The following is a 17,039-nucleotide window of genomic DNA, read 5'->3' as shown; positions in this document are numbered from 1 at the left end:
CCGCATCAGCTGATAATCATCTCTGCTTACCGAACCGCTTTCCCCGAAACTGTATTCCATGGAGACCCACCTACAATTGAGGAACTGCACTAGACCCACCCTTAATCCACCCCTGAATAGGAACTGCACTAGACCCACCTTTAATCCACCCCTGAATAGAATCTATGTTCTTTATTGTTAAAAGACTTTATGAGCTGATAATTGAAACACGTAGCCCCTCCCCCATTTACTTGTATGTAACACATTTTCAATAAAAACGCACGATAATTCCTAGCAGTTGTCACTCCTCAGAGGGCCACCTCTGAGGGGTGTCCGGCATAGGACGTGCATGAGAAAGCATGGAGGCCTCTGTCTTCTGTCACCTTCGCCGCCTTCGTCGAGATAACCCACCCACGCCGAGGCTGGACCCCGGCAATTTTTCCTATACTTTCATTTTTTAATAGTTATTTTACTTCATTTTATTTATTTATTATAATTTTTATTAACTTTAAAAAAAAATTTGACCAGAGAGAAGTGGAGGGAGTGGGAAAGTGGGCCACAAGGTTCAAGACTTGAACTGCAGTCAACCATGTGGGAGTCCAGTGCCTTAACCACCATGCCACCTGTCAACCCATTTTTTTTCTATGTTTTTCTATGCAAAAATGCATCCTGACTTTTCTGACAACCCAATAATTATGTACAACTTACAGAATAAAAATGAGTGAGTGTCTAAGTGAATGTCTATTGCTGTAATAGCTTCAGTTTAAGACAATAAGACACCTCCTTCTACGAAATCATTTTGTAAATGTGGTAGATGCTGTGAAGAGAGACAGAGAGAGAAAGCAAGAGGGAGAGAGAAAGTGAAGAAATCACCCCCCCAGGGTGGATGACCAAGCTGCAATCCCTTCTCCTCCATTCTTCTGTTGGGATTTTGGGCACACATGCACACATGCCTGGTGTGACTTTCACACTGCCAGATCCAGAACTTGAACCACAGTAAGTCCAGTGCCTTAGCTACCATGCCACCTACTGGACCCAGCCCCAGTCTTCTATAGGATTGTACCAGTGGAAGGAACAATCTTGCTGAGCCCACAGTTCTCCTGGGACAGCCATAAACAATGACAATGGAGAACAGCAGTTGACGTAATGGCTATGTTGCTGGACTCCCATGTAGTCAGTTGTGGTTCGAGTCTCGGACCTGGTGGTTTAAACTCATGCTGGGCACCTGTGCATGCGTGCCCAAGATCCTGAGAGGAGAATGGAGGAGAAGGGATTGTGGCATGGCCATCTCCCCTGGGGGGGGGGTGATTTCTTTATTTCTGTCTCTCTGTCTCTCTGGAGAGCGCATGCACCCTATAGCAAAAACCACTTCAAAAAAAACCCAAAAAACACACACACACACACAAAAATGACAATGACATCAGGTAATTTCTCTCCACTCTGTCTCTTTGTCTCTCTTTGATAAGCACATGCACCCTCAGGCAAATTTTTTTTTAGAAGTTAAAAAAAATAAAGAATTAAACAGAAAAGTGCTGATCACCCCACTCCATGCCTGGGATGATTTCTTCCCAGGCTCTGACCTCTTTTTCAGGCCAGGCTTCAGGGACTTTTCCAAATGGACAACTATGTGGTGAGCAATCTGCTCTACTGCCAGACCAGCTACCTAGTGGTGGCTGCCATGATTTCTGTCATGGGTTTTTGAGCTCCTTCAACAGGATCCTTGGAGGAATTGTGGTGCTGGTGTTCACGGGGTTTGTGTGGGCAGCCCACAATGAGTGTGGTCTGCTGGATGAAGAAGAGATACCCCACGGCATTTGTTATGTTGGTTGTGTTGGTTAATTATTTCCTCATATCCATGTTTGGGGGAGTCATGGTCTTTGTGTTCGGCATTACTTTTCCATTGCTGCTGACGTTCATCCATGCATCGTTGAGACTTTGGAACCTCCAGAAGCTGGAGAATAAGATGGAGGGAGTGAGATTTAAGAGGACACCCATGGGCATTGTTTTGGATACACTAGAACAGCAGGAAGAAAACATCAACAAGTTAATGGATTATATCAGCAAATTGAAGGAATAAGCGACTTACCTGGTGACAGGGACATAGCAGAAATTGAGTTGCAGTTTGCCCTTGTTCAGACCAACTTTCTTTCTGTGTTTTTGAAATAGGAGGGCCATGTACCTTCCGACTCTCTAAGGCAGCATGCATGGGTAGGCCAAACTGAACATCTCTAGTGTTACCGAGAGTAGGCCTCAGAAACCAGAGAAGACCACCCTCCTATCGCCTGAAGTTCTGAGTATGTTTGTGCTATCAGCATGATGCCATAGACATGGTCTAGAATCTATACCCTTATCCAAATTTGAAGAAGAAAATTCATGAAAGTTGAAAAAAAATAGAAAAACGTTTATCAAATAAGGGTGTAAAGAAAGAAAATATTTTTGAATACCTGCCCAATGTGTTTGTGTGTTAGGACTCACAGAGACTCACCTCTGATACCTGAAGATGCTGTGATGTTTCTAAACTCTACACCCTGGGCTCGGTGTGTCATCCTCTGTGTCCTTTCCCAAGTCCTTAGTGACTTGGCCCATCTCTGTGCAAGTAGACCAATGTTCCAGGATATAGCTCTGGTGTCCCTGCTCCTTCTGGTTCTCTTGGGCATGATCTTCTGGGTACTGGAGTTTCATTTGACATGCAGCCTGTATTTTCCACAGTCCCTTCACTTCTAGATCTTTGTGGAGGTGTATTGTTTTCTGAGTCTCTGGTACCTTCCTTCCTTCCCCTTGTTAAACACCAGGCTTTGTCTTGTGGAGTGAGAGACATAAAGTCATAAAGTTCTGGGTATTCTCCAAAGTGTTCAGACAAATTCTGCCCACTTGCACTTCTCTGACCATCACTGGAAGCTTCTAGATCAGGGGTCAGCAAACTTTTTTTGTTTCACTGCCAGAGGATGTGTGTTAAAGGGGGGAAGGAGAGAAAGCACACCCCAATGGTGTGTAGTCATCTTTTCTCCTTCATTTCTCTGTCCTGTTGGGATTTAGGGCACACAAACACACATGCCTGGTGTATTTTTCAAGCTGCTAGGGACAGAATTTGAACCATAGTTGGCCATGTGGGAATTGACTCCCTTAACCACTAGGCTACAGGGCCAGCTCCCATTTACCATTTCTTTAGCTGGTACTTGCTATATTTATTCCAGGTAGTTGGTGAGCTCATCACTCCTTTTGAGTTTTCTGTTACAATGATCAATTGTAGAAGTTCTCTAAATATATTTTCAGACCACTTGATCAGAATAACCTTGGATATTTGTTTATAATAATGGTTTCTGGGTCTCTCTTTCTCATTTAAGACAGGGTCTTACTATGTCATGATTCTCCTGCCTCAGCCTCTTGAATAGCTGGGATGACACACAGGCCATCACACCTGGCCCTTTGAGACAAGGTCTCAGTGTGTTGCCCGTGTGAGATCTCCTGCTTTAGCTCTTCAAGTCTCTGGGATGACAGACATATGCAACTGTGTCTGTCCTTTAGGTTAGACCAGGAATCAGACCCAGGCTTCCCATATGGCCTTAGGTCTTAGCAACATGTCTTGCCACAACTGGGCTCCTTCCCACTGCCTTGGTGAATCAGAATCTTGGAAGCTGAGCCCAGCAATCAGCATTTTAAACAAACTTCCTAGGTACTTGCTATTCGTGTGTGGTCCTCAGGCCAGCAGCATGGGAGCTAGGTGGCAATGCAGAATCTCATGCCTTCACCTGATCTACTGAGTCAGAATCCACATGTATTATAACAAACGTCTAGGGTGATGCTTTTGCATATTAAAGTCAAAGGAGCACAGGCCTAGGTGAGTATTACATATCCTGGGATGTGAGAACCACTATTTCAATGCCATCAAAAGTCGGGGTGTTCTTAGAGTAAGGGCTGCGTTTAGATGTGGCTCACAGGAAACAGTTACCTAGTGCTATGGTTTGAGTGTACCCCAAAAATGTATGTATTGAGATTTGATTGAGACAGGACTAAGAGGCAAATGCTTAATCAGATTATGGTGTTGAAAGGTGGAGCCTTTGGGAAGAGATCAGGATTAAGATGAGGTGGTTGATTCCTGGTGGATATATAAGGAGATGCATACTCACACACACACACACACACACACACACACACACCAGACACAGCCACTCTGCTCTTGTCCTCGCGATATGATGCCTTAGGACTCTGTCAGACTGTCCCCACAGATGTGACCTCTGAAGTTTGGAGCTCCAAAGTCTTAAATTACCCAGTTTCAGGTATTTTCTGTCATTAGCAATGGAACAGAATAGAACTCTTGGCTTGCTCAGAAGATAAAGGGAATTATGTAGTCTTCAGGTTCCCTTTCTGCCCTTGAGACCCTTCTATCTACAAAGACTTCCCAGTTCTCAGTGCATCCAACTGCAGAAGTGTGTCCTCTTTCCAAACCTTGACGGGTCCTTGCTGACCAGTGTTTCCCAAAGATGTTTAGTCACCGACCGTGGAGTTCCATACTGGCCTCAGATCAACGTTTGTCGGCTGGCTCTGTGTGATTTACAGTGACACTCAAGTGGCTGACACTGTTAGCAAGGCAATCTTATTTGTTATGCATTCGATTCATTTATTCAGCAAGCATATATGGAGTGTTGCCAGGTACTGTCTAGGTGCCACGGAGAGAGTGGTGGATACAAATAAGCTCCATGATCTCAGAGCGCTTCCATAGAGCAGAGGGGAGACAGATAGCTCACAGGCTGGATAACAGTAAGTGCTATGAAGACTACAATGATGACTGACAGAGAATGCGGCATGGTGAGCTCTTGGGGTGCTCTACGGCCATTCTGCAGTGAGTAATCACCCTTTGGTGGGAAGAATGAGCAGCTGCGCCAGTAGCCTATAAAACTGCTAAGGTTGGGATGCAAATCTTGCTTTTACTTAATTCTGTGTGGATAACTGGGGAGGCATGCTTTTCCCATTTGTATCCACCAGAGTACCTTCGAACTTGGCACAGATGCTTTCATATACTCAGACCAAGAAAAGAACAAGTCTGACTGAGCAACCAGTATCCCGTCCCTTCAGCAAACACCTCTTAAATATGCACAGCCCGCTCAGACGGTAAAAGAGCAGACTGGAAGTGGAAGTAACTACAGAGGCACGTGCACCCTTCTCAAAGGATTCTGCTGGTTTCTCAAAAATTACTGAGGAAAGCCACATGTCAGAATATTGACGGGCACCTTCAATCTGTATCAATTCAGCACTATTCATGGCTATTCCAAACACGTTTAACAATGGAAGAATTTGTCTGCAACAGTGGGAGAGAGTATGCAGTTAATACATGTAAACAGCTTCCAGCAATGGGAGAGCTTTTGTTGCTCTTCTCTGAGTGTTTTTGAAATGATTTCTAAATGTATTTGAATCAGATCACATATTTTTTTTTTTTTGAGAGATTTTCACTGTAGGGCGCATGCGCTCGCCAGACAGACAGAGAAAGACATAGAGACAGAAAGCGAGAAATCACCCCCCAGGGGGGATGGTCACGCTGCAATCCCTTCTCCTCCATTCTCCTCTCGGGATCTGGGGCACGCACGCACACGCGCCCGGTGTGAGTTTTAAGCCACCGGGTCCGGGACACGAACCACAGTCAACTACGTGGGAGTCCAGTGACATAGCCATTACGCTAACTGCTGGTTCCCAAGATCACATCTTAATGAAAGCCATTCTGTCGTTTTGTTCTCCCAGTGGCAGCAGAATGCTCTTTCCAGGACTGTCTGCCTTAAAGCCTTCCTCCCTGGGAAGCTAATTGTCTCCTAGCCAATTAGTTGTATTTTTTTTTTCTTTTTACAATTTGAAAAAATTACGATGTAATTCACATAATATAAAATCCATCCATTCGAAGTCTACAAGTCCATGGTTTTTAGTGAATACACAAATTAGATCCGTCATTAACTAATTTCAGGACATTTTAATCACTCCCAGCAGAAGCCTTGGGCCCATTAGTAGTCACCCCCTATTTCTCTCCCACCCAGCCCCTGGCAACTACTACTCTCCTTCCAGTGGTTCTGGATTTGCCTATTCTGGAAGTTTCATACAAGTAGACTACATAGTATGGAACCTTTTGTGCATGGCTTCTTTCAGCTGGGATCATGTTTTCAAGGTTCATCCTTGCTGTAGCATGTATTGGTACTTCATTCCTTTCATGGCTGAGTAATGGTCCACTATATAGATGTACCACTTTTTATTTATCCTCTCATCAGTTCCTGGACGTTTGGGCTGTTTCCACTGTTGGTTATTATTAAGGTGCCACTACGAAAATTTTCATGTACAATGTTTTGCATATACATATGTTTTTAATTCTCTTAGGTGTGTATGTAGGAATGAAATTGCATGATGTCTTGGTCCTAAGTATCGCTACAATGGGTTACATTGAGTCTGGGGTATTTATAAAGAAAAGAGGAGTATTTGGTTTATGATTCTGGTGGCTGGAAAAGTCCAAAAGCGAGGGTCTGACATTCCGCCAGCCTCAGGTGGTCGGTGGGTGTGAGAGAAGCAGAGAGGGAAGCAGGCGAGAGCAAAGAGAGACATACGCTGAATTGCAGTGGGCTTGTTTTGTATCAGTCTGTGTGAGCAGGACTGTGTGAGTCTGGCAGAGACGTGGGAGAGCTCTGTGGAAGACACTTCTGTCCTTGTGATGGCTACGAAGACTTCACGGGGCTGGTTATGAACATTGTGACAAATACTGCTAAATCTTACAGCATTTTTGTCAGGGCCTCATTTTCTCTGGCCTCTAAGTGGTCAAGAATACCTAATAGAGGGGATGGAAATCTTTGAGGAGGGAGATCCCTGCCTGGCCTATACCCCTTTTTGGGAATGGCTGCCTGGTCACTGTGAAAACTCCAGGACAAATCCCAGATCAGCTTGTGCTGGGAAGGCCAGTTCATTAACTGAATAGTGACCTGTCAGGCTCTCTCCCACCCCTTTGTCTGAAATTTGAGACCCAGCAGGCCAGTGTATGTGGTCTCACAGCATTGCTGAAGACGAAGAGCCTAAATAGGAACAGGCTCCCAGCAAAGCGCCTCTCCCACCACGGGTCCCCTCCGAGCGCTGCTCCACCTCTTCCCACGCCCCCTTCTCCCGCCCTCCGCCCCTAGCCCCATTCCCTGGGGTTATTCTTTCCAGGCATTTGAGAAGACACCAACCCAACCGGAAGTCCAGTCCCTGCCGGCTGCGGACACAGACTTGGCTGGAGCGTCACGTCCGGGGCCTGGGCAACCAGCTGATCCTCGACCCGCACCCGGTAACTGCGCCCTGCCGCCTGGCCGCGTCTGCCTCGCCGCCTCCTCCTGTAACCTGTGCAGGATCCTGGGAGGGTGGTGGTGGTGGGGGGTTTCCGATGCTTTGAGCCTTCCGCGGTTCGATAGTTCCTGGAGCACCCCTGAAACTGACAGGTCTGCGATGCGTTTAGCGCTGGGCCGGCGCACCTCCTAGGAGTTTTTTTGTGTGTGTGTGTGTGTGTTTTTTTTGGAGAGATTTTCACTATAGGGCGCGTGCGCTTGCCAGAGAGAGAGAGAGAGAGACATAGAGACAGAAAGCGAGAAATCATCCCCCAGGGGGGATGGTCACGCCGCAATCCCTTCTCCTCCATTCCCTTCTCCTCTCGGGATCTTGGGCACGCACACGCGCCCTGCGTGAGTTTTAAGCCACCGGGTCCAGGACGCGAACCGCGGTCAACTACGTGGGAGTCCAGCGACATAGCCATTACGCTAACTGTTAGCACCCCCTCCTAGGATTTTTGATCTCTCCTTCGGCCTGGCTGGCCAGAGACGGGCGCCCAGAGACTTTAGGGAGCCTGGGGCCTGGCCCGACCTCCACCCTGAGTGCACGATTAGCCCTGGAGGCCAGGTCTCTGCCCTGGCCCCTGCCTTCTCACCACCCTGAGGCCACCCTAAGAGCCCTTCCTGAAATGCCCACGCCCACCTTTGGGTGCCCCCCCCCCCTTTATTGTTGATCCTGGCCCAATGACAGTACCCAATTCAGGACCAGGAAAGTACCAAGTTCTTCCTCTCCTGTTTTCGGAGAGTTAGGTGAAGGCAGAGAAGGGATAGTAAAGGGGAGTTTATTAGAACAGGAGAGGAGAGGAGAAACAGCGCTCAGAGTGGGGATGGGGGTACCAGGAATGGGTTGCTAAAGAGGAGCTGGGGCCAGCAAGGAGGAACTTGTGCATGCATTTCCCTCATGGGGGCTGCAGGTTGGTTTACTTCATCTTATTTGTGAGTGGGTTCACAAAACAAGACTTTAGACATTTACACCTTAATTAATTTATATTCAGCAGATCTTTGTCTGAGGTCTGTGCCCCATGGAATTTCTAGTTTGTATCAATGTTTTTTACAAGTCTAAGAGGAAGCTTTGTTCTCGGATGTATTTTTTGGTTGTTTCTAAAATGTAATCTCATTTAAACCCATGTCATGTTCCCACTTCTCAAAGGGTAGCTGTGGCTAGTTATTGCTCTTAACACTTGGTGCTCTTCTCTCCAGATCACTCTGGAATGTAGCCCTGACTTGGAAGAATGGCAGTTTTAGCTGTCGTTATCTCAAGCAGGCTCTAAGCAGTTCTCTGTGTGAGCAAGCAATGCGAGCTAATCATTTGATTTCTAGTGAGAGCAGCGAACGACTTCTATTAAACACTTGACTGGAGTGACTCCATCTTGTAAGCTGGCTTTATCTTAGAGGTGTCTGCCTTAAATATGTGCGAAAATATATGCCTTTAGCTCACAAGGACAAATGTTAAAAATTATACCCCAGAGGTCACTTAGCCCAGCCCCTATCTGAAGCTTGGAGTCCTTGCACAACAGTCCAGCTGACGTGTTTGATTGATATTCTTCCTTCACTTCACCACCTGCTATGGCCACTAATTCTAGTTCTGAGTTTCTTGGTTTGGTTGACCTTCCATTGAGCTCAGGGACAGCCCTCGCCCTGGTGAAGAGCCTGTGCTAATCTGGCCAGCTCCTGACGTGGCATGTGTAGGGTCAGCCCCATCCTGGTTCCTCCTTAAAGTGGGCAGATGTGCTGTGGTCCACACAGCCCTGGGAAGGGCATTGCAGGACTCTTTCCTTTTGCTGTTCGATGTAGCCCTGCCTGCTCCTGCCCTTGCCCCTGTGCTCACTTATTTTATTACTTTTTTGGAGAGGTTTTTGCTATAGGGTGCGTGCGCTCGCCTGAAAGACAGAGAGAGACAGAGAGATAGAAAGCAAGAAATCACCACCAGGGGGAATGCCATGCCGCAATCCCTTCTCCTCCATTCTCCTCTAGGGATCTTGGTCATGCATGCACATGCGCCCGGCCCGAGTTTAAGCCACCGGGTCCGGGACTCGAATCACAGTCAGCTACATGGAAGCCCAGCGACATAGCCATTATGCTAACTGCTGGTCCTGCCTTGCCCTCACTCTTGCAGGACAAGGGAAGGGCTGCTGTAGCATCTTTGTCAATCTGGCTCTATGATGTCAGTCTGGCTCTAAGACAGAGCCTGGCAAGGCCTCCTTTCTGTTCCTCCAGAGTTTTGAGCAGTTTGTGTTGGTGCTAACCCTTACCACAGAGTCACAGAAATTCTTCTCACTAAAGGCACTGCTCTCCCGGGGCCCCCTGCCCTGTTTGTTTTGTGAAGCACTGTGCCTGCTTTGCTTATCCACTGCAGTTGGCTTTTGGAGTTACCCTGATTTCATTTCTCTGCCGTGGACTCCTATACGGGTGACGCGAGATCCCGGTTTGCCAGAAACGTCTGGCTTATACCCGTTGTCCTCACACAGTAGTGTCCCCTTTCACTTTCAAAGCACTGATGGTTTGGATGGTGATGTTGCTCTGTGTCTATCTCTAAGTTGGATGCACTTGTATCTATAGGACAGGGAGTGGCATGTGGCAGCCCACGAGGGCCACACAGGGCCCACGGGTGTCAGGAAACCAGGGTTCCTCCAGGTCAGTGCTAGCTTGTACCCCTCTTGTAGGTGGGAAGGTTGAGGTGGCTTTGCCCCTAGAGATCAGGGGTTCCCCACCAGTCCTGCACAGAAAACTCCACGAGAGCTTTTTCAAATTCAAATTCTAGTCAAATTCATCCCTAGAGGCAGAGGCCTAACCATTGTGGCACAGTGGTAATGCCAGGGTTCTGCAACCCTGGAAGCTATATGGCAACTGCAGTTCAGATCCCAGGCCAACCTGAGAAACATTCCAGGTGCATGGGCACACAGGCTCCTGAGGAGCTCTAAGGCTGGGGAAGGGGTCATGGTGTGACAAGACTGTCAAGGTGCTTTTCCTCCCCCTCTTTCTCTTTCTTTCCTCTGTGTGCACGTGCACTTTTGATCATAACAGGGGGGGGGATTCATCTCCAGTGTTACTGTGGTACTCTAAAGCCAGAGCCCCTGCATTCACTGCCATGACACAGAAAGGTGTTCAGAGTTCCTTGCCATGAGACCTGGCTCCTGGGAACCAACCAGTGTGGAAGTGTGACCAAAGTTAGGCCTGGGGTGCCCTCGGACTCCCCCCATCAGAAGACTATAGAACTCTGAGTCCATACAGAGCCATGGCTAGAGAGAATTAAGGGTGACATGTCGGCACTTTGAACTATTCTCGGATTAGACTGAGAGGTAGGGCACTGGCTGTTGACCAGGATGACCAACCATCGTAGTTTGCCTGAGAGCAAGGGGTTTCCTGGGCCAGGGACTGAGTTTTAAAACTGGGAAAATCTCTAGCAAACTAGGATGAGTCGGTTACCCTGTTCCCAACTGCACATTGGGTTCACTTAGGGAGCCTCTTATTTAGTAAGTCTAACTTAATTGATCCAGGTAGGACCCAAAGGTAAGTATTTTTTTTTTTTTAAGTTTATTTATGTCTTCCATGAGCAAGAGAGAGACAGGCATCTCCCACAGGATCCCAATGCCACGTTCCTCTCCCAGCCTTAGCCAGTCTCTGATCATGGACACGGGCCCAGCATACTCGGGGAGCTCTTTGGATGGAGAGATCTCCAGGTGTGTGGCATGCACCTCACTGAGTGCTGGCCCAGAGGCTAGCTAAGAGGGCTGTGTGTAGTTGAGCTTCGCCCAGTGGGATTCAGGGAACTCAGAGACCAGGCCCCTCAGAGACTGTCCCTTCTGCAGGCCTCCAGAATCATGTGGTATGTCAGCACCCGAGGGATGGCCCCACGGGTGGACTTTGAGGGGGCGCTCTTCTCTGGCTATGCACCCGACGGAGGCCTCTTCATGCCCGAGGAACTCCCGAAGCTGGACAAAGAGACCCTGTGTCGGTGGAGCACGCTCTCCTATCCTGGCCTGGTGAAGGAGCTGTGTGCCCTCTTCATCGGCCCTGAGCTCATTCCAAGAGATGACTTAAATGGTGAGCACCCCCACCCCTACTTCTGCCCTCCAGCCTCCACCAGCTCAGGCCCTCCAGAGTTATAAATCCGTCAGCAACCGCCAGGAAGTCTCTAGCTGCATTTCTCAAACTCTGGGTTTTTCCTGACACTAGCATCCCAGAATTAGACATCCCTGAAGAGCTTATCGAGTGCAGTGAGAGGAATGCTGAATTGATCTACAGAGATTTTTTTTCTCTCCATGCAGTTTACTAAAAAACAAAACAAAATCAAACACAAAAAATCCTCTTCCAGACTTGGGATTTTACAATGATGAGTAGCTTGAATGTTGGGATGTTTCCTTTCCGCACGTAAAGCACCCAGACCTCAGATTGCTGTTCGATTTCCTTGAACGGTAATGTCAGGTAATTGGAGAGTGTCCTAGAGTATTTAAGTAGCTTATCTTAAATTGTCATGTGCCCGTGATTTCTCTGGAGAGCTTTTTGAAAAGCAGATTCTGATTCAGTCGGTTGGGGTGAGCCTGAGAATTCTGCATTTATACCGAGTGTCCAGATACCAATGCCATTGGTCCATGGACCACATTTTGAGTAGCTAGAATAAAATCCATAATGCAGTGGTGGGTGTTCGGGGTTGGGGAGGAGGAAGCACCCTTGACCTGTGCAGGCCAGGGTTGGTGGCACCATTGTAATGGAATACGCCATGGTGCTGAAGCCACTGGGGTTGCATCATGAGTTCTCCCCGGATGTACTGGGTACACGACCATGTGCTCGTGATGGGGGCTGGCTGAGGCTGGATCATGATCAGAGTATGAAGACCCTGGAAGGGGTGCTTCTCTCTCTCCTCACTCCCTGAAGGAATAAATAAGCTTTTATTTTTTTGGTAGAGGTTTTTGCCTTAGGGAGCATGCACTCACCAGACAGACAGAGAGAGACATAGAGACAGAAAGCGAGAAATCACCCCCCAGGGGGGATGGCCACACCGCAATCCCTTCTCCTCTAGTTTCCTCTTAGAATCTTGGGCATGCACACATACACGCCCAGCGTGAATTTTAAGCCTCTGGGTCCAGGGCCTGAACCACGGTTGGCCATGTGAGAGTCCAGCGCCATAACCACTATGCCATGTGCTGGCCCCTAAATAAGTTTTTTTGAAAAATTGGTCCTACGACCAGCAGTGGTGGCACTGCCTAGGCACTTAGAAATCTCAGGCTCCCTCAGAGCTACTGAACCAGATGCTGTGTTTAACAGAACCCCATGGGTTTGGCATGTCATGAAAATGTGGGGATCTGTTCTCTAGACTGTCCTGGATTATGTACTGTCTCAGGGTTCTAGAGTCTTAGATGTGAGCTTGAGTAATGCAAAACAAAACAAACAAATACACAAACAGCTTCCTACCTTTAGAAAGGAAAATGAGAAGACATGAGACATTGATTTGTTTGTTATATAACTATTTAATGGACTATTATTCTATTAGAATACATGCTTGTAAGGAATTCAAAAAATAAAGACATCTACAGAGTTGAGGATGAAAGTCTTTGTCCTAGTTCTGGTCTCTAGAGCAATCGCTGTGCGCAATCTACAGTAGTTCGGTACATGTACATGTCTTTTCAGCATTTTTTTAAAAGTTTATATAGTGATGTTCATAAAATAATAGCAATTTCTGGTCTTTTTACCAAGAAGCAGGAGATGGAAACCTTAAATTCAGAGTGTTAAAGAGAGGAGAGAGAACTTGGGAGACGAGAACATGCCCTTCATCATCTGTGTAATCCCCCCTCCCTCACAGATCTGATCGACCAAGCTTTCAGCAGGTTCCGCCACAGAGAAGTGGTCCATCTGTCCAAGCTGAGGAGTGGGCTGAGCATGCTGGAGCTGTGGCATGGGCCCACATATGCATTTAAGGACCTGTCTCTGAGCTGCACCGCACGGTTCCTGCAGTACTTCCTGGAGAAGCGAGAGCGGCACGTGACCGTGGTGGTAGGTGCGTGCTCTGGTGTGAGCGCTGGAACCCCTCAGTGCCCCGAGTGCAGGATGTGCATTCACCAGATGTCTCCCCTGGATCGCTCTGGACTGTGTGGTCAGTTCCTCCAGAGCAGAGCTCCTAACCTTTTCCTGTGTTGTGGACCCCTTTGTCAGTCCAGAGAGGGTATGGCTGTTTCTCAGAGTAATACTTTTGAATAGGCAAAGTACTAAGGTCAGGTGGTACCAAGTTCACCAACATTCTGAATGGTGTCCATGGCCCCATGGCCCCCAGGCTGAGTACTAGGTTCCCATTCTCCAGGATTCGAAACAGATGTTGCTGCATCTGGCAACGCTGCTTCGGCACCATCTCCTTCCTTTTCTACCCCCCTTTGCTCTAAAGTGGAGGATTCTCCTTTTTCCCCTTCAAGGAACTTCTGGGGATACAGGGAGTGCTGCCATTGAGAGTGTTCAAGGGGCAAAGAACGTGGACATCATCGTCCTGCTGCCCAAAGGTCACTGCTCGAAGATTCAGGAGCTCCAGATGACAACCGTGCTGAAGGAGAACGTGCACGTGTTTGGAGGTCGGTGCTGAGGCCGAGGCTTCAGGGACGCCGTGGCCCTGCCTGGCTGGGTCTGTTTTGGGAGATGGACTGGGACAAAACCGCTGAGTTGACCAGCTCACTGGCCTTCCTCCTCTTCTTTCTCTCTCCCTCCCCTCCTTCATCCGTCATGTTTTGAGGTTGGCATATATATACGCTGGCTTTGCACTGGGCAGGCCCTTGATTATATAGTGTCGTAAACCACTGGAGGTGACAGATGCTACCATGAAGGTTCGGACTGCTGGCGCCATAAGTGATGTGATGGCAGCCATGTAAGTTGTATCCTGATCCAGGAGACTTGGTTTTGTTTCAGGACCTGAAGTTAGCGGGTATGACCTAGTTAAATGACGATTGAAGAGAATGTGTCATTACATGTTGACAGTTCACACCCCTTCCTCACAGTATGGGGATAACTAAGCCAAGCACTTGGTTAGAAGGTCAGATATTTACAATGGAAGCTACTGAGTAGTACTCATCAGTAGTTACATTCTTTCCTGAACCATGTCATAAGCATCAGAGCACCTCATGCTTGGAGAAAGGCAAAAGCCATCTCCTTTGATGTCTGACCACCTATTCACATGGACTTAACCACTAAGGGGACTGTTGGTGGGAATGAAGGGGTGAGGGGGGGTAGCGCCACATGTTGTCATTTCCCCCTCTCATACCCCAGTAGCCCCCAGGTGGGGGCAGGAATATGAACAGTATGGGATCTGGTTGAGATTTTGTGCACTGTGGCCTCGGGCAGGTTGACCAGGTGGCCTGGCTTACTTTGGTCACTTGCCTGATAGGACTGCAAGTATGATGGCAGAAAATATTCCTTCTGCAACTGGCCTGGCCTCGCATTATTATGTGGTAGAGGATGTTATTCTATAATACCCACTTTGCCAAGGAGCAAAAGGACAGTGAAACCAGCCTTGCCCATGGGAGTGGCATTAATATCCTTTGTCTGGTTGCTCAAGAGCAAGCAAGCCAAAGGTCTCTCACTCTGCTATTTGCTTTAGCAAGTGTGTACACATTCCAGCAAAAAGCCTAAGGTTTAGTTAATGTGGCTGTCGGTAATAAAAAAAAAAATATATATATATATATATTTTTTTTTTTTTTATTGGAGAGGTTTTTGCTATGGGGCGCGTGCACTTACCAGAAGGACAGAGAGAGGCAGAAAGCGAGAAATCACCCCCCAGGAGGATGGTAACGCCGCAATCCCTTCTCCTCCATTCTCCTCCCGGGATCTTGGGCACGCATGCACACGTGCCCGGCGTGAGTTTAAGCCACCAGGTTCAGGACTCAAACTGCAGTCGACTACATGGGAGTCCAGCGACATAGCCATTACACCAACTGCTGGTCCCGCTATTGATAATATCTTACTGCTAACCGTGGTAATGACACACAAGATTCAGGCTCCTCAGGGTCCCTGTTTATACCCCCAGCACCAAAATTACTAGTAATGGATCTCAGAATGTGTTTTTCTGGAATCAAAGCAGGAAATGGTGCTTTGTCCCACTGTCCTGCCACCTACTCCCTTCACCTTGAACATGGGTATGGGAACGCTTTTACATAAAGATGAAGATGGACGCTCCATTCCTTACCTGTGGTTGGAGAAAGGTTGCTTGTGCAACAGTGGCAGAAATGTGACTGACAGAGAGCTTGTGTCATAGATGTGTTATTGCTTGAGCTGAAGGAATGTGTCTGTTTTGTATATGTTCTGAGCTTCAAGAATATAAGGAAGTGTTTTTTACAGAACACAATTGTATTTATAAACAACACTGTCCCAAATTCTTCCTTTCCTTTCTGGAGCCTTCTGTTTTAGTTTCAAAAGATGGTGGGAACCAGCAGTTAGCGTAATGGCTATGTCGCTGGACTCCCACGTAGTCGACCGCGGTTCTTGTCCCGGACCCGGTGGCTTAAAACTCACGCCGGGCGCGTGTGCGTGCGTGCCCAAGATCCCGAGAGGAGAATGGAGGAGAAGGGATTGCGGCGTGACCATCCCCCCTGGGGGGTGATTTCTCGCTTTCTGTCTCTATGTCTCTCTCTGTCTGTCTGGCGAGCGCACGTGCCCTACAGTGAAAATCTCTCAAAAAAAAAAAAAAAAGATGGTGTGTGTTCAGAAGCTAACAACAGATATGTGTTTTCCCTTAGACTGGTGAGCTCAAGAAATAGTGGGCCACCTGGATTACTGTGTGTAGACACTGACTACCCACAGTAGTCCTAAAGCCATCAGTGTCCTGTGTTTATAAAGTGAATGGTTTATAAAGTCATCAATGTCTATAAGCATTATACACTTGGTTCTCCGCCTCCTCCTCCTCCTCCTCCTTCTTCTTCTTTTGTTGTTGTTGCTGTTTACAAGCAAGAATGCTTGTTTGCCAGAGAGAGACAGAGAAAGAGAAGAGGGAGATGGAAGAAGCCCCCCAGTGGAGTATGGTCACACACACTGCAATCCCTTCTCCTCCATTTCTTCAACCTGTCGGGGTGTTTGGCATGCACACAAACATACCCAGTATGTTTCTAAGCTGCCGAGGCTGGGATTCAAACTGTGTTGACCTCATGAAACCTGGCTCCCTTAACCACTAGGCCATGGGACTGGCCTGTACTTGGTTCTTCTTAAGCACAGAATAGTTAGTCAGTGTGAGGTATTTTACTTATTCATTATGTTATTTAGGATGCTTTTGGCTAGATGTAATAGGAAGTCCAATCCAGGTCAGCTTAAACAAGAATATTTTCTAGTTTACAGTAGGCATGGTAGCACATGCCTATAATCTAGCTACTCAGGAGGCTGAGGTAGGAGAATCGTGGGTTTAAGGCCAACCTGGAGAACATAGTGAAACCCTGTCTCCAACAACAACAAAAAACCAGCAGATATTTTTCATTCCTATCACTTGCTCACAGAGTTGAGGAGTTGAAGTGGGCTCCCAGTTGGTGACGCAGTAACTCACGTGCCTTTGAGACCTTTGATTCTCTGCCCTGCCTTCCCCAGGCCTAAGGCTTATTCCTCCTGTGGTCACATGATGGCAAGTTGAGGTCACCGAGTCTCTATCTTCCTGTGGTTCTTTCTTATGGGCAGTAAATCTTTTCCTAGAACCCTGACAAACATCCCCTTGTGTCTAATTGGTTTGAATTTAGTCACCTGCTCTTCTTGGAGCCAACTCTTGACCCCACAGGAATG

At 47.6% G+C, this 17,039-nt stretch overlaps 1 protein-coding gene and 1 pseudogene across 2 annotated transcripts in view; both read left to right on the top strand.

The window, feature by feature from the left end:
- Window positions 1-1,393: 1,393 nt before the first annotated feature.
- On the top strand, window positions 1,394-2,056 carry LOC102470857 (PRA1 family protein 3 pseudogene; annotated as a pseudogene).
- A 5,085-nt stretch (window positions 2,057-7,141) lies between these two features.
- THNSL2 (threonine synthase like 2) overlaps window positions 7,142-17,039 on the top strand; it is a 19,930-nt gene continuing 10,032 nt past the window's right edge. Inside the window, exons 1-4 of one of the 2 annotated variants that reach the window (XM_006168358.3) lie at window positions 7,142-7,267; window positions 11,114-11,348; window positions 13,105-13,299; window positions 13,709-13,861. In XM_006168358.3, the coding sequence (XP_006168420.1) occupies window positions 11,126-11,348; window positions 13,105-13,299; window positions 13,709-13,861 (571 nt within the window). In that variant the 5' untranslated portion in view covers window positions 7,142-7,267; window positions 11,114-11,125. The other variant, XM_006168359.3, reaches the window with a different exon arrangement.

This window comes from Tupaia chinensis, unplaced genomic scaffold, assembly GCF_000334495.1.
Source record: "Tupaia chinensis unplaced genomic scaffold, TupChi_1.0 Scaffold145741_1, whole genome shotgun sequence".
Taxonomy (NCBI): domain Eukaryota; kingdom Metazoa; phylum Chordata; class Mammalia; order Scandentia; family Tupaiidae; genus Tupaia; species Tupaia belangeri.
Note: the sequence above shows the minus strand (reverse complement) of the source record. Positions and strands in the feature narration are given on the sequence as shown.